At 38.3% G+C, this 26,375-nt stretch overlaps 1 protein-coding gene across 1 annotated transcript in view; it reads left to right on the top strand.

Moving 5' to 3' along the window:
- The window catches only part of uxs1 (UDP-glucuronate decarboxylase 1), a 53,075-nt gene that overhangs the window by 21,374 nt on the left and 5,326 nt on the right, over positions 1–26,375 (top strand). The window contains exons 5-13 of the mRNA XM_044365549.1: positions 197–257; positions 1,759–1,939; positions 5,650–5,754; positions 6,633–6,692; positions 7,111–7,232; positions 17,915–18,034; positions 19,275–19,318; positions 25,694–25,754; positions 25,899–25,956. Of these exons, the coding sequence (XP_044221484.1) occupies positions 197–257; positions 1,759–1,939; positions 5,650–5,754; positions 6,633–6,692; positions 7,111–7,232; positions 17,915–18,034; positions 19,275–19,318; positions 25,694–25,754; positions 25,899–25,956 (812 nt within the window). The remainder of the gene's footprint in view (positions 1–196; positions 258–1,758; positions 1,940–5,649; positions 5,755–6,632; positions 6,693–7,110; positions 7,233–17,914; positions 18,035–19,274; positions 19,319–25,693; positions 25,755–25,898; positions 25,957–26,375) is intronic.

Here is a 26,375-nt window from a genome sequence, read left to right as displayed (position 1 = left end):
AGTTACTCAGGCAAATCTGTTCATTTATGGTGCATGTTATGAGAGCACAGCTATCATAAAACTGTTAGCTGTTTTTTCAGTCAAACAAGAACTGGATTTACAGAGAGCTCATAGATGTGATTCTGTTTTGCTTCCTTCTTATTGAGTTTTTATTCCAGATGTCCATCACTAAGAAGTTTTATCTTCTCTCTCACAGTTTTTCTCAGAAATACCCACCTGTGAAATTTCTGTCAGAAAAGGATCGGAAGAGAATTTTGGTATGCCAGAAACACACAACTACAGATGCACAATCACATTACAATAATCAATATACTGAAGTCAAATTTTGCACAGACATTCATGTTCCCCGGTTAAATCCCACTGACTTTACTGATCCCCTGATGTTTCATCCAGCATCACTATGAAGTTTACATTTTGTGTTTATGAGTGAAATGTCTCAGCAACTATTGGACGGATTGGCATGAAATTTGTTACAGACATTCAACTTCCTATCTGGATGAATTGCTTTAACTTTGTTGACCCCTGACCTTTCAACTCGCACCAAATTTTAATTTAGTTTCTAATGCTAATTAGTAAATGTTAGCTTGCCAACATGTTAAACTAAGATGTTAGCATTGTCATTGTGAGCATGTTGACATGCTGATGTTTGCATTCAGCTCAAAGTACTGGTGTGAGATAAGGACTAGATTCTTGGTCGTGGTCTTGACCAGGTGACGAAAAATTCATCAAAATTTAAATTAAAATTCCATTTGTTGCAAGGTTATCATGTATTGATGTTTGTTTCAGTTTTTTCTGTCATTTCTATCAGCAATAATAACATTGCTCTCACCAAATTAATTGCTGAGATCTCAACAGCAACATTGCTAAAAAGAAGTCAGATGAGGCAAGAAACACAAGCAGTCTCAAAATCATACAGGTTTTAAACAAAGCACGTTTCACCTGGGAAATCACAGACACACTGTCTGCACTTAATGCAGAACCCTGCTTGACCTCATGTTTGTAATGAAACTGTTTTCAGTTGCTGTAACTTGAAATGTTGTTGTTTAACTGAGTGGACTTGTCCAAAGTGGGTTCACTTTACTTTTGTTTTGCCCCACGGCAGCGGCAACACACTGAAGGTAGTAAGGGGGTCAAGCAGTTTCATAATTGTCAACTTTTTCACTTGGGTTTGCAGGTCTGATTTCATTTTGGCAAAGTTCTTATACAGACTGTGTACTGTAGCAATGTTTCTGTGTTCCCAGTCATATACTTTGGTGAGTACTATGATTTCATGATGATGATGGGGAAAAACTACAAAAATAAGACTGGGAATTTCCTTTAAATACTGCACATTGTGCATTATATCTTTTTCTTTCTGTGCTTTATTCTCAATTTTGTTACTGTTTATATTTGTACTTGAAAAAAAACTTTATTGTGAATAGATTATTTCATATGCTGTGAGCTCCATTTTCATTTTATTGAATAGTCATTCTATTTAAATAATGTTTAGCTTACAGATTTTAACACTTTAACTATTAACAACAACAATTATTGCTTTATTGATTAAGTCTTCATTGTCGCCTTAGTATATTGAAAGAATAATTAAACACAAAATCAAGTTTTTTCATGTTACTCTCCATGACGTTAGCAAGCCACCTGTGCCTACCGCAGAGCCACATCCCTGACCTAAGGCAGTGTTTCATTGCTCTTTAAATGGAAAACTGTTATTGCAAAAATGTCCTTCACTGATGTTCTCATACTTGTGTATTCTCCCACTAGATTACTGGTGGGGCTGGTTTCGTGGGTTCCCACCTGACTGATAAACTGATGATGGATGGCCATGAGGTGACTGTGGTGGACAACTTCTTCACAGGGAGGAAAAGGAATGTGGAGCACTGGATTGGGCATGAAAACTTTGAGCTCATCAATCATGATGTGGTGGAGCCTCTCTATATTGAGGGTGAGGAAGAGAGTAAATGTGGGAAGTGATTAAGTGGTTTTTGCTTACTGTTGAGAATCCAAGTAGGACCATCTTGGCCAGAGCCAACTAAAAATTCTCAAATTTTGAGGGAGCCAGGGAGGGCTTAGCTCGCCCAAAAAGTGACCTGAACTCCCCCAAAAGCGTTAGTTGAAGATTGGTTGATTATTGGTTTTAATTATTTTGGTATTTTAGGTGACAACATGTCAATATTGTGTTTTTAGCTTGTTTCTGCTGCCCTCCAAATGGCCATAAAATCAATTATTGCAGGTTATGAAATCAAACAGATTACTGCAGAAAGACAGAAGTTATCTGCTCACTTCATTGCATGATTACCCCTCTATTGAGCTCAGGCCAAGACAAACACATCTATTATGTATAGTTACCTAGAAAGGATTATCTAAAATGTCTATCTTCATTCATTTAAATTATTTTTTCTTTACTTCATAGTGTTTGCTCATCTTTTTTTTTTCATCCAAGAAAATAATCATCCTTTATTCTTTCTGTGGTGACTAAAGCCCTTTTGAATAGCAAATGTCAGCTCTCTGCCTCTGGAAAATGTTTGCCAAAGCAATCATTTAAAGTCATTCAGATGTACAAATTGCTCTCGGCATACAGCAATTGTATGTTATGTATCTAATAGCTTTTATTGGTGAATCCCTTTTTTATTTAATGGGGCAGATACTGTACACAGCTCACAAAATTTGTCTCTTATTGCCATAATGGAGAGATTTTTGTTATGTTAGCAACAGAAAACATTAACACACCAATGGTGCAGGTTTAATGCTAGACATAGGCTCTGAATTTTTTGAGCTCTGAGTTGTCCTCAGTTTATTCTGTCCAGACATAAAAAAAAATACTCTACATTGAGTAATGAGATGTGTATAATGTGGCTTTTCCATAAAAACGTTACCTGAAAAGTCTTCAAATGATGTTTACTCTTTCTCCGTGATTTAAAAATCCCAAATCTATGAATATGCAAAGATTTCTAATTTCAAAAGTTTAACTGCTGAATACAAGATAGCTCCTGCTTCACTGAGAAGTCCACTCTGTGTATGTGCACTGGAGGCTTCAAGTTTACACTTCACATTTGTGTAAGTTGCATACTGGACCACAACTGACTTCAAACTAGTTGTGATGTCAAAAATCATGCTCATATGTACCCATCTTAAACTCAGATTTAAGGTGAACACAAAGAAACTTTCCTATTCAGCAGTTTAATGTGAAAACGGCCTTCTTGTGTCAAACTTTGCACATATACATCATTCTGCACAGTGAAGCACAAACACCCAACTGAAAATAGAAGACGAAAAGCACATTTTTGAGTGAAGGGGGAAGTATTTTGTTCAATCTTTAGAGGCTGTCTGAAGCTTGTCTAAACCTTCTTGCCACAACACATCAACACAGACAAAATACTATGGTGCACTACAAAATATCATAGGAAACCATCAACAGAGCTCCGCAACAAAGACAAAGGGTGCCCTGGATTTTTTGGCCCCCAAGGTGAACTCTACCTTGAATTAAAAACAATCTATTAAAAAGTATATTTAAAAGGTCTAGTTGTTAATGGACGGGATGTGTTATCTTGGTTGTTAAGGCCCTGCTTTGAAAGTTATGTGAGCTTGTTAGAGGCAATTAGATCAGACTTTGTATCACTGCATGTAACCTCAAAGTGATCAGAGCCTATATAGGGCACAGTCAGGACACTAAGAAGGTTAAACAGAAATGCACACAGGTTTAAGTCATTGTAAGAACTTTGCTTTCATATCGTTAATTTTGGGGCCGACTCATGATTTTAATCAATTTTTTTCCCTCCCTGTAATATCATAATTTTGTAAAGCTTTGATTGCCTTCTGGCACTGTGTGATGGTATTGTGTAAATGTTAAAAGGTAACATCCATGGGGGTTTGAAGAGGAGTTTCTAGGCTTTATTCAACCAGTGTCAGGCTTAATTTCTTTACTCCATAAAAAATGGTCATACATATCCTTAAAATGTGAATCACTACAAAAACCTAATTAAAAGCAGACATGGGGAGACTTCTTGCTGCTTCAGGATGGCCCTGATGAATGCCACAAGTAAATGGTAATTGGACCATACTTGTATAGCGCCTTTCTAGTCTTTCCGACCACTCAAAGTGCTTTTTACACTGCAAGTCACATTCACCCATTCATACGCTGATGACAGGCACTACTATACAAGGTCCCAACCTGCCAATCAGAGGAATCTAACCATTCACACACATTCACGCACTGATGGCACAGCCATCAGGAGCAATTTGGGGCTCAGTATCTTGCCCAAGGACACTTTGACATGTGGACTGGAGGAGTCAGAAATCGAACCACCGATCTTCCGATTACTGGACAACCCATTCTACCTCCTGAGCCACAGCCGCCCCAAACACCGAAATACGTTGGTCTAACAATAAGTTGTTCTTTATGCTTCAAGAGTTGCTGGAGTTTTGACCTCTTTAGAGTTCTTGTTGCTTGCCATCGCATAAAAATCTAACATCAGTGCCTCTGTATTTTCTGGAGGAAATTACAATAAATAGAGAAAGGTTGAGAGATAAGATTGAACAAGCAGTGAAAGAGGAAATAGTTTTGAGTCATGGATCAAGAGGTCAAGTTTTCAATAGGTATAGTGGGTGTTTTACCATGTTCCCAGTTCCATTTAATCTGCAGAGTATCTTTGTTGTGATTCGTGTTCCACAGAATTAAATCCATTTTTCTTGTGAAACCCAATGTACTTACAAATCCACAGGAAGAAGGAAACATTGAATGAAATTTTTTTATAAGTCACATGGACAAGGCTTTGGTCCATTCCCAACTTGATGTTGTATTCCGAACTCTTAACACACACATTATTACCTGCTATCTCGATGTGCACATTAAACTCATCATACATGTTACCAGTTGTACATGGTCAAAAATGTGTTTTGATTCAAACGTATTTGCAGATTCCTCTAAATTCTAACGGCAGGCATCATTGGATATGTGCAATAAAATTACATTACGACACAATCCACTGTCGCAAGCAACAAAATATATGTTACTGCATTCTAGCACCCAAACACAAATTGCAAGTATTTACACTTATAATCCTCAAAATACACTTGACCTGTACATATACTGTGAATTAACTGTTGCATAAACTTAGATAACACTAGAACATATATAGCATGTGATTATAACAGAAAGAACTAACCAAATATTAGTATGTGCCTAAGTGGCTCTCACAATAGGTGATGAAATTGGCCTTGAAAAGGGTTGAAAGACATGGAGTGACTTAGAAAATTGGATGGTAAGTGGTCCACTTATCATCTTCCAATTTTTTTTTTCAATTCTCTCCCACTTTAAGTGGAAGAGAATTGGTGAGCGATGTTGAGAGAGAGAGTACTTACTTGAAGACATACAAGGCAATAGATTTGTCTAAGTGCACATAATGTTCTCTCAAAGTATCAATGTTATTAGCTAACATTATTACAGAAAACAACAGAAATCGAAATCTCTTCTCCTTTCATGTTGCCACCTTAAAGGATGGCTAACATTAAATACATTCAAGTTAAGGTTTCAAAAACCAGCAGCATTTAGAAAATTTAACACAGGAAATCATTCAGTTACTCTGCCATTACATTTTGCTGCAACTAATGTTCGTTTCAAGGTTAGATTATTAATTTTTCTTCTGCTCTTCACAGTGGACCAGATCTATCACCTGGCCTCTCCAGCCTCTCCACCCAACTACATGTATAACCCCATCAAAACCCTCAAGACCAACACCATTGGCACTCTGAACATGCTTGGTGAGTAAATTCATGCTACTGACTGAGTTCTTACAGTATAAGGGTAGGATTGGTTTGAAACAAGGTTATATGTAAAATGTCCCCAAGACTTTTCTTTTAAATTTTTTGCAAAAAAACCTCAGTGTTGAATCTCATCATATTAACACAATAACCTTATTAGCATATCCACTGGACGAAATGCACATCAATTAAGCCCTCAACTGCTACATCATTAATTCAGCCTGTGAGGGAACTGAGAACATTCATCTTGCTTGATATTGTTTTCCAAATCACCATTATTATCCAGCAGTGCAACTGTTCCCTCTCCCACACAGATGGCAAATACTGTTAGCATTGCAGCTCTATCTGTAATGGTTCTGTCATGTGTAAATAAAGCCGTTATGAAACATTTATGTTAGACACCTGTGTTGCAAATCCAGAATCCATTAGTTTAATTAATAGATGAGGCCAACACTGTTACAAACTGCATGTCTGAGAAGGGATAGTGATAATTGTTTTGTGCAGATTGAGGATTTTTTCCCCTGTGATTTCTTAGCAATGTGAGGTGTATTTTTGAGAGGCGTTTTAGAACATCTGTTTTCTTGTGAATGTCTGTGGAAAAAGAATTCAGAGAGCTGTGTTGGCTTGACCATATTCAGATAAAGTATTGCCAAAGCACGGTATGAATAAAATGTAACACACCTAGAATGTATTCAAACCATCGTTGTGGAGGGAAAAGATCTATCACTGAGTAATTTTGTAGATTGTGCAGCCTTGGCAGAGGTATGTGCTGTCTGACAGCTTTCTAGTGTGTGCATTTATCCAAGTTTTATTGCAGGATTTGATCTCCTTTGTGCTTAGACGGGAAGACTGTTCTCACTGTTTTGTTTGTCTCCTAGGCTTGGCCAAACGTGTGGGTGCCAGACTTCTCCTGGCTTCTACTTCTGAGGTTTATGGAGGTAAGAAGGAGGCTTCCTACTCACTCATTCAAGTGCTCTTTACATAACCAGATGTTATGGTTAGCCTTGTTTAAGAGGGAACATTTATGACCCTAAATCATTATCTATACTCGCATACTTTTGTGCCAACAATCCCAGAGAGAGTCAGAAATTACTACTTGAAATGATTACTTAACTGAACTCTGCAGGTCAGTGAGCCTTTAGTGTTTTTTACTGGTTTAGGTATTTGCTGGGTGCCAAAATGCAGCACAGTTTTCTAGACAGACATGCTGTGAAGGTGTTCATGCTTATGTTATGATTGTACAAGATAACAAAAAGCATGCTATTCCAAATGAGCCTTTGATTCTCTTTGCAGAAAGCTGATGTCATTAGCTTTCAAATTGTGTCTTCAAATGTTGCCAAAATATTTGTTCTCCAGACCCTGAGGTACACCCCCAAAATGAAGAATACTGGGGCCATGTGAATCCTATTGGTCCTCGAGCATGCTACGATGAGGGAAAACGTGTAGCGGAGACCATGTGTTATGCCTACATGAAGCAGGTATCATTACTGTAACACTCAAGTATGCATTTGAAAAATAAGAAGCCTGAGACAGGTGATTTTCTTGTCTCGCAGCCACACTGTTCAGTATGATTGATGGTCATGTTAGTTACAGTGTGACTTTATCATGTGGTGATTTTTTTGTCCTTTTTCATCAGTAAAATAGTTTGAAACACCACTACAATTCTGCAATGTAACCATTAGCCAAATTGACAATTTGAATAAAATAAAGTAAAAAACAAGATTGAATAAAGTATTGTAATAATGCCACTTTCACACTGTATATGACACAGGATTTTGAGCATGGGTCAAAGCCACATTGGAAACCAGACCTCTGGCCACTGGTTAACGCCATGCCATCACTGTTCACATACAGTAACTGGGAATCCACATAGAAAGCGAGACTTTTTATCTGTTCAATCCACTTAGACTCTGACCTGCGTTTGGACATTTCTGTCCACAGAATCAACTGTCTGTCAGTAGCTCCTGGGGAGCTGAGAGGACAGCAGCTGGCCAAACCACCTTCACCAGACTGACTGACAGCAGAAATTTACTGAACCAAAGTAGTTTTCATGTAGGCTCCAGGGAAAGAAATCGACCATGTTAATATTTACTGATTCATTGATTTTATTTGCCCACCCACCACAGTGGGTGAGGGGAATCTGCCTGTAGTGAAACTAGCAAGCTCATAGGCAGACTGGGATCCTTGATCAATCAATATAGATATGGTTATTAAGTTCAGAACATATAAACAGTGGGATATTTGTCTGATTTAAACAGCTGTCTATGGAGATTATGCTTCACTAAACGGGGCAGAGGAGAGAAAAAAATAGAGACGGAGCATAAAAAAAACGTGGGGGGTCCTAGGGTGACATATGTCAGACACATATCTCTTGGATTCAGTGTCGATTTATACATTTGATAACATGGCATCTGTTCCCTGAGATGCTCGAAAGAAGGATTTTTTTTTATATGTGGATTAGCGGTGATACCCTCGTTTGTAACTAAATTCTAAATATTTTGTACAATGCGAGCATTGTTTTAGTTTGAAAACTCAGGGGTTGCATTTAAGTCTGGACAGGTAGAAACGGATACTTGTGTAAACGATGATGCAGACACCCACATTTGCTTCCTGATTGGGTCAATCATGATGTGCCCTTCCCTGATTCGTCACGCCTTTATCACGTGATCCCTTTCTGGAAGAAAACAAATGACATCAGCCTTGACTACCAGTGGTTAATTCAACATGGATAACGAATTACAGGTGTTTCTGACCTTGTTGTCTATGCTAGCAGCTGTTGTGCAGTTAAATTCTGTTTTTTATAATGCTACTACTGCCTACATGTGCAGGAGGCAAGCTATTATTTGAGTGATTTGCGACAATTCCTGTGTCCAGCAGCGTTATCAACCCTACATGGAGCGCTGGTTTTGGGTTTGTGGTTCCTGAGGAATGGTGAGAAAACTTTCGAATGTCCAGATTGGCCCTGATCAACCTCAGTAAAAGACTATGTCCGTATGTAGAAAGAGCAACAACAAAAATGAGGGCGTCCGTGGATGTACATAAAAAGGTAGCATTATTTGAGCGATGAGGGAGGACTGAGGGAAATCCGCTAATGCATTTGAACTATCCTGACAAGTTGTCTCAGTCATAATCCGACAAGTCTGTAAGGCCATCACCATGTTCTTGGGGCCACACTACATCAAAACACTGAGCACATTGCCCAAAGTGAATCTGAAGTGAAGTGATCTTGTTTTCAACTTCTACCAAACACACGGTATGCCACAATGCTTGGTGGCAATTGACTGCACTCACATTGAAGTAAAACAACCCCTAGCTAAATCCACAGACTACATCAACAGGAATGGGAAACATTCTTTGAATGTACAAACGTTGTGTGACTACAAGTACTGTCTCATGGAGGTTGTTGTAAAATGGCCAGGTAGTGTGCACAATGCGTGCATATTTGCCAACTCAAAACTGAGTGGTGACCTAAAAGATGGGGCAATTCCCTCCTGCCCTAAAGAATTGGTGGGGGGTGAAGATGCTTTACCCTGTGTTTCTTTTTGGTGATCCAGCTTATCCCCTGATGCCGTACCTCATTAAGTAATACCCCAATGGCGGAGTTACTCCACAGGAGCAATATTATGGGCTATCACTTGGCAAGGCATGCATGGTGATCGAGTGCTTATTTGGACGTTTGAAGGCACGGTTGGTGACTTTGAGGAAGACCTTAAACATGGAAGACCTTTCTTTTGTTATCTATCTTGTTTTGTTCTGCACAACTATTATGAAGTTCACAAAGAAACTGCAGGGTTTCCCCTATAATTATACAGGCCTACTGGCCCGCCAAGCCAAAAAAATATTTTTTTAATGCCAAATATCCATTCATTTGGAAATCAATAGCGAAATCAATAGTTGCCTCTGTGCAGCGCTGTTCCAAAATGTGAGTGAACTTCTTTGTTGTTGTCTGGGAAACTCTTGGTAGCATAGCTCCTTTAAGGAATAGGGCAGTGTGTAATGTGTGTGTGTAGCGAGTGGTTGAGCGAGTGCAAGCGGTAGAAAAGTGACAGTGAATGCGAGCAGAGCAGAAGAAAAGGTTAGCAGTAAGTTGTCAATCTGGCAGTAAATGTACAGTACAGGCTACAGTGAGTCAGTAAAAAATGCTCATTCTCCAGACAAAGAAAAGTCACATCTGTTGTTTCCCCAACTGCTGGAAAAGTGAAGGGGGTTAGCTTCCAAAGTTAGCAACAATGGGTTAGCCCAACCTGTCAATGCTAAACAGACAAACAGAGAAGGGGGTCTTTCCTGAGCTTTGCTCAGTGCATCCACAAATCCCCAATTGGAAGTAAAAATAACAGACGTGGCCGAAATTATTGGTACCCTTGCATTTTATTGAAATAATGCACCATTCGCCCTGAACAGTGTTGAAATTAAAAGATATTTTATTATCAATGCATATCTATGTTTGGTTTGCAGTGGAACAAAAAAGTTGTGAAAATAAGTGAATTCATGTTTATTCTACAAAGACATACTAAAATAGCCTGGACGAAATTATCGGTACCCTTTTAGAAATTGTAAGAAATAATTGATTTTTAGTGATAAATTAAGCAGACTATTGTGTTTTATCTTATAATCACTCATGCAGCCAGTTTGATAGGAGAAAATTACTCACTCTGTTGTGCCACTGTGTGCATCACATTGAACATGGAAAACAGAAGGAGAACTAGAGAGTAGTCTGAAGAAGAAATAGAGGTAGAAAAAAGGTAATAGCCAAGCATGATAAACGTAAAGGTTACAAGACCATCTCCAAAGAGCTTGAAGTTCCTGTGACCACTGTTGCCAATATTATTAAAAAGTTTAACCCCATGGAACTGTAGCCAACATCTCTGGACGTGGTCGCAAGAGGAAAATTGGCCCGAGATTGAACAGAAGGATTGCTCAAATAGTTGAGAAAGAACCAAGGAAAACTTTAATACAGATCCAATCTGATCTTCAAGTTCAAGGTACAATAGTTTCAAGTCACACCATCCATCACTGTCTGAATGAAAATGGGCTCAGTGGTAGAAGACCTAGGAAGACCCCACTTCTAAGAGGGAGACACAAAAAAGCCAGATATCATTCTAGAAAAATAAAATGATGCTCAAATCAGTTTTGTGTGACTGTAAGAAAGTAAACGGTGTCTGTGAGTAGAAAATGAATTTGTTTGATGCATCAAAGTTTAAAAGTTTGCTAGTATATGATAGCTTTGGTTAGCCTGCTGTTAGTGTGTTCAGCCATTTTGCAGTGATGGAAGAAGTATTCAGATCCTTTACTTAAGTAAAAGTACTAATACCACATTGTGAAAATACTCCACTGCAAGTAAAAGTCCTGCAATCAAAATGTATGTATTAATTATGTAAGGAAAAATATATAAGCCTTATCAGCAAAATGTACTTAAAGTGTTCAAAAGATACAAATGTAGGCTAAGTAAGGCACAAACATGAACAGTGCTTTAAAGTGTGAACCACAGCAAGAAGAGCTCTTTAGTCATTTACAGATGGGTATGTACCTGAACCCACAATATGCTGCATCAGCAGCTCAATATTAGAGTTCAGACGGTCCATCGTACATGACCGCCAGCTCATTGTTTGAACAAACTTGTCGTCGGTCACCTCTAATTATTGAAGGACGAGCCTGTTAATGTCCATATCCTCCTGAGCAATGGAAACTTCTCTTGAGTCTCTTGCAGCCACTCAGGCTGCAGCCACCGGGTCTCTGGCGTCAATTTGTCACCATCTCTGCAGACAAGGCATCCTCTGCAGCTCCGTCCCCAAATGGCATGGACAACAACCCAGTGCCAGGCAAGCTGACAATTGAATCCATGGCCTCCACTGCCACATCGTCACGTAGCCGGTCTCAATGTCCTCCTGTTTGAGTAGCAGGAAGTCCTCTCCAAATAGACTCACAGAGCTAAAAAAAGAGCAAGGCTACCTGCCTATGGCCACTTTTTCTACCCGAATCAACTGCCTGCCTGTATCTGGCATCAGTCAACAGATGTCAATAAGTATTATGAAAATAAGTATGATGAAAAATTCCCAACATACTTCAGCACAGTATCAAGCAAGCTCTTGAAAATTTCATGCTTTTTTTTCCAAAAGACTTTTTGATAATTTTTTCCTGTTCTGACTTGATTGACGCCAGCCTTTAATGATCAGATATGACCGACTCCTCTTGCCTTTCCTTTAGGCAGGTGATATTTATTTATCTGCCTCTTCTTCTCCTGGCCTGCTTTCAATATCCAGCTGTCAGTCATTTGTGCAGAAAGACGAGGATATCACCAATTCCATCTATTGCCCAGTCATGTAATCAAAATTCATTAACATTTGAAAAGTGATGAGTATAGGTTATGCAGTGGTTGAAAAAACGTGTCTTACCTGCTCCTCAGACAGAAGGGAAATGTAAAGAGAACAAACTATTCATCAGTTGATTTCTGAATGACAGGTGTCATGACACATTTTAAACAAAATCTTACCAGCAAATGCAGATCCTGATAATGTACATGGCAAGCATCCACAGCAATATTGACAGTCATGTGATTTAGCTCCCCAATTTTATAATTAGAACTAGTGTAATTATATGGATTGTATGAATACCAATATTGATACTGGTTCTGCTTATCGATATTGATAATTGTTACACTTACTTATTGGTACACATTCCTCCATAATTTACGCTGAAACTTATTTACTGTTCATTTTTCATTATGACAGCATTTATGAAAATTGCTGTCTGGAGGTTTTGCTGCTTATTTATCACAAAGTAAACTTAAAGTCCTGCTCAAAAATTAGTTTGTCTTATTGATACTTGAATTGGATTTTTGAGCTTCACTGTGCAGAATGATGTGTATGGATGTGTGACTTTAACACTCGAAGGCTGGTTTTAAGTTCATCTGCTGAAGGGATAAATTGTCTCTGTGCTCTCCTTAAATCTCATTTGACAAGTGCAAGTACAAGCATGATTTGTGATATCACTACTAGCTTGAATCCAGTCATGTTTCAAAGTGCAACTTACATAAGTGTGAAACCTGCAGTGAACATACAATGATAATGGACTTTTCAATGAAATAGGAGACATTGTGTCCAGCAGTTAAACATTTGAGATTAAATATATTTTAAGATTCATTTTGGATTTTTCAATGAGGGAGAGGGACATCATTTATTTTTTCATGTCTTAAAACATGTCTGGAGAACATCTTTTAAATAAGACTATAGAAGAGTTGTAACCACAAGGAAATAAACAGCAGCAGATAATTGTTGCTATGTAGTCATTATGTGACTATTTTTAGAAACAGCTGATCATAGCATCCTCTGTGTAATTGTAATAAATATAATAGGTTAATATTGTATTGTATAATATGTGTAGATGCTTTTCCCATCATTATACATTGAATCTCAGCTTCAGCATCTCCAACAAGCCTTCATGTGGTGAACATTGGTCTTATGTGCTCTTTCCAGTTGCCACTTAGTGGACTGGCTAGACTGGTGAAAGGATGTCTCAGTTATAAGCCTTCTCTTCCAGATGGAGGTTCACCTGTTAAAAGCAGTAACTCAATATACGTGCAAATGAAGGTGCCTCAAAGACATCTAAAACACGAGATTAAGCATTTTAATGTGCATATATTAAAGAGCAGAGAGATGCTGATGGTGTTGCTTTCTGAGGTTAATAACTGTGGAGTTGTTTTTTTATGGTAATGGTGTTGACTTGAGGTTGACTTGCCACATCATTTTGTACATCCAAGCTGCTTGCCAACATTCATCAGGGGAAATGGACTTGCTGCACATATTTTCTTATTAGTTTGCCGGTGTTAGATGCAACAGCTATTGCACTCATACATCTTCATTTACTACGTTAACATATGTCAGGCCATCCTTCCAAGCAGTTTAACCTGACTGCTATAACTACCGTCCACAGAGGGTAGATGACAACTTGCTCTGCAAGGGTGGCAAATGATGAAAAACACATCTTTGTGACATTCCAGTGACACAGATAAATATACACATACACTAGTCATTTAGGGGTTAAAGACAAGTATCACAGCCACAGCCATTTTTAATCTAATCAAATGGTATGTTCATGTCTCTAAGAAGGCGTCACACAAGTGTTAGGGTGGGAAACCTGCGGTTGATTGCATTGCTGGATGAAGTTGTATCAATTCCTAACATATCGTAATGTAAATCCATCACCCACAGGGTTTCACACTTAGTGTTATTTAAGGGGCACGTGTGCCATTCAGTTCTTCAAAAATATACGGTATTCACATTACAAAGGAGCAAAGTGACTTTTTGATTTGATTTTTGGGAATTCTTTAGTAATCGGGACCACACAACAAAGTGGGATATGCTTCACTAATGCAACTGTTTTCAATTTAGAGATTCTGCCCACAAACAGCCTGATATTTTTTTTTAGGCAGTTAAGGTTGTGGTTTGGTAGCATTTATCAAATCTGAGTTCAGTATCATCAGCTTGTCAAATCCAAAACCATTCATATCTCTCATTGAATATATTTAGATTTTACAATAAATAACTAAAACTCAAAGATTCAGTTGAGATCTGTTGCCTGAGAAGGCAGAAACATTTCAGTTTTTAGTGACAACCTAATCAAAGTTCACAAACTGTAGCTACAACCTGAAAATGTGATGAGCAGCGCAAGATATGAAATGTTGATTAAATACTAGGGTTGGGCAATCGTCTGTATGTCTGATATGTCTGTTTTCATATCGCCATATTGTCACTATCAGAGATTGGGATGCAGCCGGATGCTGTGGACAGTGGTGTGCAGAGCAAAGCTTATGTGAGCTGGCATGTGGAGACTGGAGCTGCAGATACAGTTTTGCCAGATTACACAGTGCAGTTGTCAAGATTGGCAGATAGAAAAGGGATCCAAACGGGTTGCTTTAAATTTAGGAGCAGGGTCACTTGCCTGATATACAGTGATCATCATCTCAGCATGCAGACATGCCACTCCAACAGAAACATCTCATGTAAATGCACAGTAGGGAGCAGATTTTAGATTTTATGTCCCATTACAATTTAGTTCCTTAAAATCTGCTGGGGAAAGAAATGCCGGGAAAAAAATAGTTCAATCATCGATAGCTGATCTGATCCACCAGTCAGCACAAGCCTTATTTTTCACAAGCTACATGCTCCATATATATCAGGTCTTGAGTCAGAACTATTAAATTAAATTGATAAGCTTTAACTAATGATTATGGGAATTTAAGTTTAACTGGGAGACTCTGACTTCCCAAACTGACATGACACTATCTGCAAGATCACTTCACCAGTGAAGACTCCCTGCTCTGTTGGTCTTGTCAGAGTGCGTAAATACACAGTCCACTCACGATCAGAGTTGTTTCTATAATAAGCGGGGTCAGACAGAGGACTACAAACACCAACACTCAGAGAGCACATTAACCAGACAACAGCAAAGTGTCATACTGGCCTTTTTCAGGTTACTTACAGAATTAACTTTAATTGGCAGATCTGTTATCCTCAGAACTCAAAGTCACTCGCAGCAGTACATCTAAATAATTTCTCTAGCTTGCACTGTCATTTCACTCATACTTTAGAGCCCTGAACCTGCATGACCCTGGTTGTATGATGACATCTTTTCAGTTAGGGGTGCAACCATATCATGGTTTTGAGTCATGGATCAGATCATTTTTCAGATCAGCCAAAAAAAAAAGGGGGGGAGGATAAATATAACTTTGCTTTCCATTTATTCTGTAAAACATGTTTAAGTAACACATAACACAATGTTTAAATAAAATCTTAAAATATATAAAACATTTAATACTCAGTTGTTAAACTAAAGTGCAATATGAGCTGTGATACCTTCTTCTTTTAAATATGATAGTGAATGAAACAACAGCCTGTGTCCACATCATCAAAACTTGATGATAACTTACAAACACAAACACACGTCTCATCCTGCAGCTTAGCTTGTTGAACGAGCCACCAAACAAACATTCACTGGGGGAAAGTGCACCGCTAACGTCATTTAGCAGCTAGATAGCCAATTAGCTGCTCAGCTGCAGCACATTAAACAGCACGTAAACATACCTGCAAATGTCACTTCAGACCCTGTTAGATGCTGGTTTGGTCGTTGCTCTTCAGAATCCCTCTTTGCGACACAGACAGTAAATTGGGCTGCTGATTGAACAAAACACGCAAATTGAAGTCATCAGCGTGTACTTGGAGAAATTGTAAATGACATTTTATTTTGCTAATTTTTAGAATTTATGTGTACTTGCCTTTCTAACTTTTAAATCTCCTCTTCCACCTCTGCACATTTCAGTTCCAACATCTATTCAAACATCACAGGTGGCAACAGTACATTACAAAGAACAACAACACGAATCTTGTGTTGTTGTCATGTCACACACACACACACACACACACATGCAAACTTTTAGTCCCTGTATTTAGTTTCTGGATCTGTTCGGTGTAAAATTTCTATTTTCCGGTTATTAGCTTGATATCTGTTACTTGCATTTTTCTGTGCATTTGATTTTTTTTTTTTTCTTTTTATCCAAGTGCATGTGATGTGGAGGTGTCCAGTGGACAGTAATGTACTATATGTGGAAATTTCATGTGGAAATTTCATGTTCCACATATTTTAAATTTAATTACCCTAAGGCAAAATAGTTTACTTTTTAAATGTATTACATGCCAGTCACAGATCATTTGATACAATAACACTGACACAGTATACAGGATTTTTACACACACATACACACACACACACATATATATATATAATGTTACAATGTGCAGAAAACTCTGCACATTCTTCTATTGTGGCAGGCTGTACAGTTACAGAAATAGTAGGCAATATGATTAAAGTTACTGGAGAAAATTCATTAATTCAAGCTGTTGTTCTTGACATAGTGCCTTAAGCTGATTCTGATCTGTAATTAGTATTGCTGTCAACTTGTTCAGCAAGGTGTGTAGATTGTGATGTGTGTAAAAACTGAAGAAACGAACCAACCCCTCCATGTACGTGTATAAATATACCTGTACACACACCATCTTTTTCATTTACAGTGGTTACTGTACTGCATGTATGCGCACACACACACACACACCTAAGACCTCTTCATCATGTTGTCCTCATTGTGTCTTTGTTCTTTACCGTACTGAATACACTTGATGGTTGTGTCCATTGAATTTCATGTTCCACATTTTGAAGAGAACAATCTCCATAATTTTCATGTTTTTATTCATGTTATACGACCTAAGATGTGTGAACATCCCATCTGAGGTAGTGTGTATTGATGCATTAGTCTGACTGAACAAGGCCATGGATTTTTAAAAAGGGAGCCTTTTATATATCTGTGAGATCAGTGTGTGTATCCATGATGGCCTCATTTATTAATTCTTTGTGTGTGTGTGTGTGTGTGTGTGTGTGTGTGTGTGTGTGTGTGTGTGTGTGTGTGTGTGTGTGTGTGTGTGTGTGTGTGTGTGCTTGTCCGTGCTTGTCCGTGCGTGTGTATGTGTAACTAATGAGGTCAATTTCATGTACATTCTTGCGTCATGCAGCTAATTTTACTTCCCATGCAAAGAATATTACTTCAACATTTAATGGTCAAAAGCCCCACATGTTGTGTCTGGTGTATTTTGCTTGCAAACAGTAGGAATGTTATACATGCTGCTAATATTTGATAGAGATGGTGTTATATTCTTAACCTGTGCTGCACATTTGTGGCTGGGGACACATCAAAATCTGCTTATTTCTTACAACATGTAATAACTAATTTATTGGTGTCATCGGGATTATAGTAATTATCTCCACTAACTGCCATTTCTATGTTCAGGACATATTAATTTGTGTGTACATATCAATTCAAGGGCATGACTGACAAATTTCTGTGTATGAATACTAAAAAAAATGACCCTTATACCTGTTACATGTTATATTTCTCCTAAAGATAAATCAATACACTATGTAAACCACAAACAAAATGTAAAAAAGTACGTTACAATAAACCAACAGAGCTTACAGAATTAAACACACACAATGAGTAAACAATGAAGGATAATAAGATAAATAATGGAAATAAAGATAAATGATAAAACCCAGGAACAACAAAATTCATAAATTACTAGTAAGTTCACCCACTTTGTTCTCTCTTTGCTCACAGGAAGGTGTAGAAGTGAGAGTGGCACGAATCTTCAACACGTTTGGCTCCCGGATGCACATGAATGATGGACGCGTTGTCAGCAACTTCATCCTGCAGGCTCTACAGGGAGAACCTCTCACTGTATGAATTTTAACCTTTTACCGATCGTGTTCTTTTACCTTTGAGAAATACCCCTGCAGGCATCATACTCTTTGTTTTTCAGTGCTAGCAGCGTGAGAACATACACACTGGATTAGCCTCTGTGAGATGATGATTGATTACTTTTGCATGCATCTTAAAGGACAGGTTCATAATTTTTCAAGTCTTTCTTAAAACAATAGTCAGATGCCCAAATGAATGCTGAAAAATCATTTCTCCTGTTCATACTGAAGATTAGAAGATCCTTTCATAATGCACTGACAGTGTAAGTGATGGGGACAATGCCTCCTTCTGTGCAAAGATGTGGATGTTTTCTGAAGCTAATATGAAGCCAAAATCGTCAAATTAAGTAGATATCTTTCAACTTTACAATCTTTTTTAGTGCTAAAGTCTCTCTTTTTGTTAATATACTTCCGCCACAGCTCAACAGGGAAACACTGTCTGAGGAAACACAAAGAGGGAATTTGATGCTAAAAAGACTGTAAATGTGGCAGATATCCACTTGATATGACTAACTCAGACTACGGAACCCTCATATAAGCTTCAGATAAACTTTTAAATACATTTTTGCACAAAATGACTGTGTGGACACTGTGGATTTTGTCCCCCATCACTTACACATATTTGAAGGAGATCTTTTAATAGTCAGTATGAACAGGAGGAATAATTACAGCGAGGAAAACCTCTTTCACTGTTTATGTTACCACCTGACTGTTGTTTTAAGACAGACGTGAAAAATTGTGAGCCTTTCCTTTAAATCACATAAAATCATGTTCATTTTTTTTGATTGAACATAACTGAAAGACACTTCAGTGTTCAGAATCTGGATGCAGGTGTATTTTATGAGTTGTATTTGATATTTTTAAAAATGGTTTAAGAGCAATTGATTCTGATGCATAAAATTGAAAATAATGCAAGACTTCAAGAAGGGAAGTAGCAGTACTCTACATGACAATGTTCAAGATTTTTATTTAGATTTGGGTAAATGTAAACTTACCAATTTACAATTTTTACTGTACTTTATGCATTTTTACTGTTGCCTTGAGTATTGGAACATGATCAAGGCAACAGTAATCGATTGGACATTAACTAGTAATGAAAAAACTGCTCATTTTTTCAACTATGCAAAATAGAAATGTATTTTTTGACACACATGACAACACATATTCACCTTTATGTGTATTATGCAGGAATCATAACAAATCTTCTGTTGTCGTTCTAGGTATATGGTACTGGTTCCCAAACAAGAGCCTTTCAGTATGTAAGGTAAGAAGAGGAACATGTTTTGACTTGTCCCTTGAAATGCTTCCTTCTTCTGTTCAATCTGTAACTAAATATTTGTCACAGGGGATCTTAAACTCTTGGTGTCTACCCACCAATTAGAAAACAAATTAACAATACATTTACAATATAATTATTAATCAATAATATTAATTAAACGACATAATTAATAACAATTTTGTTATCTTATTACACAGAATATGTCGTGTTAGTTTAATTGTTTTTTTCATTAATTTAGTGGCGCCTCTCCACTGAGACCGGCTTGTAAAAACAGGGTGACATTTTATTCAGATGTAAAGTATATCAAAGGTGTGCATGAAGGTAGATGGTTACATGCACTAGTTTCAAGAGGCCAGACCTGAAGTCTTTGACTTTAGGTCTTTGAGCAGATAGTCAAGAATCTGGATTTTGTTAGATTATGACTTGTAGGAACTCAAATGGTATTATGACTTTGAGGGTAGATTATGAATTATTATTGTATATGACTCAAATACTGTATTTGATTATTTGCCCAGCGACATAATTCATATAAGAGTATATATAATAATAGGGAAATAGTCCTTTCTGGCCAAACAAGAGAGGTCAAATGGAGTTATGATTGTTATTAGTCTTAATTATAATTTTACTAACACTACTGCTACAATTACTAAATACTACAACTACAACAACAATTACAAAACAAAGACACAGGAGTGAAAGAGGAAGCTGGTACACCGGGCTATTGCTAATGAATGATTGAATAGCAGATATCTATGGTGTTGTTGGTATCAGCGACCTGATAGATGAGATGACTGTTAGCTGAGAAGCAGTGAGTCAAATCAATGGTACAACAGCTTATTTGTTAATTTCCAGTTAAAGTGACTAATTATGAAAGTGTGAGAGAGATTTAAATAGTGGTTATCATTTGTTGTCTTTCTTGTATATATTATATGTTACAAATGTTGCTTTCAAGCTAAGGGGTCAATGTTTATTCTCAATTCAATGTGATATTAATGTCACCGTGACACTGTGGTGTAAGAAATCCTCCTCCTAGGCAAGTTGAACTCTTGAAATTGTTTCTATCTGAGGGTTTTCTGCTGACCTCTGGGGTTAGGTAGAGATATCTTTGCCTTCAGCCTGTTGTCTGAGAAACTGTGTGGATCATGAGGTACCTAGACGAGCTAAATTTGTAGGATGTCCTTGTTTGAAGTCATTGACCATTAGGTCTTTGTGAGATCATCCTACGACCATACTTGTTTGTGAGAAGGTGTAACAGTTTGTGGAAGTGTCCTTTTGGGGACCTGTCTGATTTTAAGTTTGCTTCAGGAGAGGCATAAAGCTGTCTGGTTTGTGTTTGCAGTCTTTAGGGAAAAGGCCAGCTGAACAACATGCTTTCTCTCCTAAAAAACAAGATAATTGTATTTTTGTTTTGTATTTTTGCTTTGTACAGTGTCTACAACTGCTTCAACAACGAACAATATTAAATGCTTTCTTGTGTCTTTGTGTGTTTTTGAGTGACATTTCCATGACAAAAGCACCGGGGTTTAAGCAAGTTAATGGAGATTTTGTGAAATTACTTGCTGGAGTGGCATCTTGCAGAGTATGGATTTGAATGTGCTGTGGTGAGTAGGCTGGAGTCTGGATCTGGATAGTTCCAATAGAGGAAAGCTCATTTTATAACAACCTACATTAAAAGCATAGGTTGTTATTCTTATATAGACAAGTGACAAATTAAAGGAAAAACCTGAATAAATAAATGGAGAAACATAACGAATACAGACGTTTCCACACAGGTGCACCGCATGGTACAATTAAAAGCAATCAACATCCAATCGTGCTCTGTGGCATGTATAACGTGCTGAGCATGTGTAGTTGATTCTGATATTGTATCAAGATGGCAAGAGGAAGATGCTTCATTGTTGGGTCACGGATAGTAGGAGCTTCAGTCACAAAGACTGCTCAACTGGCTCGTGTTTCAATAAGAACAGTAAATAAAGTGACATCTGCATTTAGATCTATGGAAGAGTCATCAGTAAATAGGATTGGAAGTTGTGGTCAACAACGCACATTTGATGACCGTGATGCTCGTGCATTAGTGCAATATCTAAGGAACAACAGAAGAGCAACTCCTCTGTTGCTCTTCTGGTGACTAAGAATGTCAACGCAGGATGTGATCAGACTATCAGCAAGAACAGTCCGTTGACTATTGCATAGAGAAGGATATTATAGTATGGTTGCAGTGCATAAATCTCTCATTACAAAGATGAATGCACATTTGAGAGTTCAGTGGTGCAAAAGGCACTAGTCTACAGAGATGTGGAAAAAAAATGATATGGTCAGATGAGTCATCCTTCACCATATTCTCGACAAATGCTCGAGTGCATGTGTCGTGTACACCAAGAGAAGGATACAGGTCTGAATGCTTAACCCCTCCAGTTTTGCTGGCATGGTTTGTGTCCACTTGTCCCCTTAGAGGGAAGGGTCACTGCAAATCAATACAAAGTTGTTCTGAGTGATCACCTTTATCCTATGATGAATCATTTCTATCCTGATGGGAGTGGTCTCTTCCAGGATGACAATGCCCCCATCCATAGGGCACGAGGGGCCACTGAATGGTTTGATGAGTATGAAAATTATGTGAATCATATGCTATGACCTTCACAGTCAGTTCTCAACCCAATTGAACACCAATGGGAGATTTTGGACCAGTGTGTTAGATAATGTTCTCCACCATCATCATCAAACACCAAATGAGGGAATATCTTTTTGAAGAATGGTGTTCATCCTTCCAGTTAAGTTCAGAGACTTGTAGAATCAATTCCATGGCACATTGAAGCTGTTCTGGCGGCACGTGGTGACCCAACACCTTACTAAGACATTAATTTGTCACCCGTCTATAACAGTTGCAGGATTTCTAATTTTGGATAGTAGATTTAGTATTTTGAGACAGAAAACAGCAGAATGGTATTAAAAATGATGATAGTGGTATCAGAGATGATGAAGTGGTGTTATTGGTACACTTGAGGACAGTGGAATAAAGGTGTAACTTAAGCAGTGCTATAGAGTGTTCTGGTGAATGTCTGTATTTTATTCATGCTTTCGTCGAACATTACCGCAAAGGGATTCTCACTAACGCTGCGTGATAGCTCTCTTAATGAAAGAGGAGATGCCATATTTGGTAACATAGGCGTTTTTTTATTTTCACCATAGCTGAATGACTTTGCATATTCTGAATCAGGGAACATAGTGGCAAAGATGCTACATATGTCATCATTCGATTTGAATGAGTACTGCCTGTTCACCGTGTGGAGAACCCTAAGCACCTCAGCTGTAGGGCTGCTCGATTATGGCACAAATCATAATCACGATTATTTTGGTCAGAACTGAGATCATGATTATTTAACACGATTACTCACTGACTCAGAAATGCTTCCATTTTATTAAATGTATCAATCCACACAGACTCTGAGACACAGAGACCCCCCCCAACGCTTTTTGAGCTCCCAGTCTATTTCTGTCGCATTTAGTGAAGCATAATCTGCACAGACAGCTGTTTAAATCATACAAATATCCTGCTGTATATGTGTTTTGAAACTTATAAACAGTATATGTTGATTGATCAAAGCTCCCAGTCTGTCTGTCAGCTGCCTGTTTGACTACAAGCAGATTCCCCTCATTCGCCATGGGGGGTGGGGAATTAAAATCAATGAATCAATAAATGCAAACACTGTTGATTTCTTCCTGCGGAGCTGACATGATAACTATTTTGGTTCAGTGAATTTCTGCTGTCAGTCAGCCTGGTGAAGGCAGTTTGTCCGGCCACTGTCCTCTCAGCTCTCCAGGAGCTGCTGCTGACAGACGGCCGGCTCTGTGGACAGAGACGCTGAACGTCTTGCTTACTATGTGGATTCCCAGCCAGAATGAGTTAGGGCTTTTAAGGAGGAGCGAAAGCGCACTGCTGTAAAGGAAAGGGGTGCACTGGATTTATGACACAAGACGAGATCATCATTGCAAAACAGAATGCAGCACAATAATCTCGATTATCTTGTTTTTATAATTGTTGGAAGCCAAAATCGTAATTGAAAATAAAATTCGATTAATTGCCCAGCCCTACTCAGCTGTAGGGAATAGATTTTATTGATACCAATGCCATTATCAATTCTTCTTATCAGTCCAATTCTGCTTATCGATTCCCTCATCAATTCCTGATCAATTTTCTACGTGCAGAAAAAGTAGGCCTACACAGGTTTTCAGTGTCAACGCAACTGTTTTATTACCTCCACTGTTTATCAGTGACCTTGCATGCTGATGAATGTATGAAACATCACTGGTAGATAAGATTAATGGTCCGCAGCCAAAAGTTAACTGCATTAATGAATGAATGAATTAATTGAAAGCATCTTACAGTCTCCTTCCTGTATAAGAATAATAAAATGAGGGGGGGGGGGAGTGCTCCACTGTGACGTTATATCTCCAGCAGTGGAGAGCAGACTCTCTGCTGCACTGTTAGCTCCAGGGAAAGCCATCGTTGTACAGGATGCTGAGCAGGCGTAGGGTTTCTGAGGTGAAACAGACTGAGCACCGAGCTATTTTCTTCTTATTTTCAATGCTCTTTTTCTCACCTCAGAGTTGGTTCAAGTTGTTTAATGCTTCAGTGTGTGTTGGTCAGCTGGTCTCATCTTGTTTGTTACTGCTGAAGTCTTTTTCCGTCAACACCACATACCTGGGCATCAACAAGAGGTATTGATAAGCTTGGAGGCATACGATTCCAATGGATTGGACAATTTGGAACTGGTTCTCAATTGGAAACAGTTCTCGATTCCCATCCCTACGCAGTCCTTTGTGTCTCTGGTGGTGACACAAAACTGCTCGAGGCCGATTGCTGAGAAGTTGTGAGGGAGTCTGAACTTTCAGGTCTGCTATGTGCAAACAATGCAGGCATTAGCATAGCCCCATGACCACTAGTTGCCGCTGTGTACCGCTGGTGCTTTTGAGATCTCATGTGGGATTCAGCGGCTTTTACCCCCATGGTCCCTAACATGAAGGTTTTTTGGCATAAAGTGCACCTGGCCTCATTTCCTTCTGGCTCCAACCGCCTCTGAAACTTATCTTCCTCCAACCATTTTTCATTAAACTTGCATCTCCCCATCTTGGCTCCTCCCTATCTGGCAACCACGACTGTCGACAACAAAAAGATGACACGCAGCCAGACGTCAACATCTGTAGTTAGCTAATGTAATGTAACATAAATCTTCTATAAATGGCAGAGTCTCTCATTGTCTAATACTACGGTTTTACGGTAGGCCACTGTGCATGACAATTTTCCCATCAGCCTTTAACGCACCATCTGCAAATTTATGGTAAATTTAATTTAAGACCCTATTTTTTCGCTGATTTTACTTTAAGACCTTTTTAAGAGTTTTTAAGGAGCCGCAGGAACCCTAGCCATACATAGCCCTGCTATAAATTATATATTTATGAAGGTTATAATTTTAGAGAGCTGTGGAATTGAATTTAATGGGGGGTTTTTTTGAGGTTGCAGTTTGTGGTGCTTTTGACTTTATTGTCTTATACTGAGAGTTTCTAATACAGTATTTAGTCTGTTCTCATTGATGCATATTGGGTGGAGCATACATCTTTCAGTATAAAGACGTATATATGCAAATATGCATGCATGCAAATTCGACATTTTGGAGATGATAGAGCTCACTGATGTGGTAAATGGTGCCGTAAAATGAATATTTGATTTTTATAGTAAACCTGCAGCCACTATTTCCTGACCTGTGGAAGGAGAGGTAGCCCTTCATATCATTATCTCTGTTTGCATGTGCTGGCTAATGTCAATGTCTGATGAATATTGACAGGAATGTACTAATGAATGGTACGTGTGTGTATCATTATGGGCAACATGTGGTGCGAGCTGGGAAAACAAGGCAAGATGTACTCTTTAATTGGTCTTTATTTTGATTTCTCTGCTAGGCTGTATATCAGTAATTTATGAATTTTGTTGCAGACATCAAAGTGTTTGAACAGTTATGAAAATTATAAGATTTTCCTTTGTAGTATTGTTTAAAAATGTATGTGCTACGTTCTGGTTCTGGTTTATTTTAATTTGCTGTGTCATGTAAGCCCAGTAGGACATAGTTTAAAAAACACTTTGTTCCATGATGACGATATATTGAATGGAAAAGCAGTATTGAAACAAGTATGAGTTTATGTCAGCTGACATAGTACACATTGCACTATGTTATCATGAACAAATCTGTGCATGGAAAGTTATCAGGTAGTGTCCTTTATACAAAGCAAGACTACACAAAGGAATTTTAAAAGAAGAGAATCTACATTAAATGTATTTGCTTCTGTTTCTGATTTGTCCCCCAGCGATCTGGTGAATGGCCTGGTGTTGTTGATGAACAGTAATATCAGCAGTCCAGTCAATCTGGTGAGTTTGTCATACTCAGCTGTGTTTCACAAATTGAAATAGAAAATGAACTCAGTTCAGGCAGACAATTTACTAGTGAGTCGATGTACGTGTCTGTCTCTTGTTAACACTAATTTGATGGAAGTTTATGGTACCTGTTTGCAGGGGAACCCAGAGGAACACACCATATTGGAGTTTGCTCGTCTCATCAAAAGTCTCGTTGGTAAGGTGTTGGATCGATTGAGATTTGTTGTCATTCTGTGTGTGTCTGCAAACTTCCCCCGCCATCTCAGTCCTGTCCAGTCAAGCCTTTACTTTCCTGCTTATCTCTTAATGTCTGTCTCCCATCATTGTCCTGTTGTCTGCCTTGTCTTACCTAGTCTTTCTTATGGTAGATTTATGCTTCTGCATCAAGATAGAAATTGATTTGAGTCTCAGTGTAGCATTCAACCCTTTTATTACTGTAGCAATGAATGTGCAGTACATTATCACACTGTGTCTTGCACTCATAATACTGTATACACAAAGTACAGTAATCCTATTCATTCTCGTGAATAAAGAGACGTTTGCTGTAAGAGAAAGTTTGCACTGGAAATGGCTTTACTAGATCACTAAATATAAATGTGTCTTTTGGTACAAAAA

The sequence above is a fragment of the Thunnus albacares genome, chromosome 11 (genome assembly GCF_914725855.1).
Source record: "Thunnus albacares chromosome 11, fThuAlb1.1, whole genome shotgun sequence".
Classification (NCBI taxonomy): Eukaryota; Metazoa; Chordata; class Actinopteri; order Scombriformes; family Scombridae; genus Thunnus; species Thunnus albacares.
The sequence above is the reverse complement of the archived record's forward strand: the minus strand, read 5'-3'. Positions and strand labels throughout refer to the sequence as shown.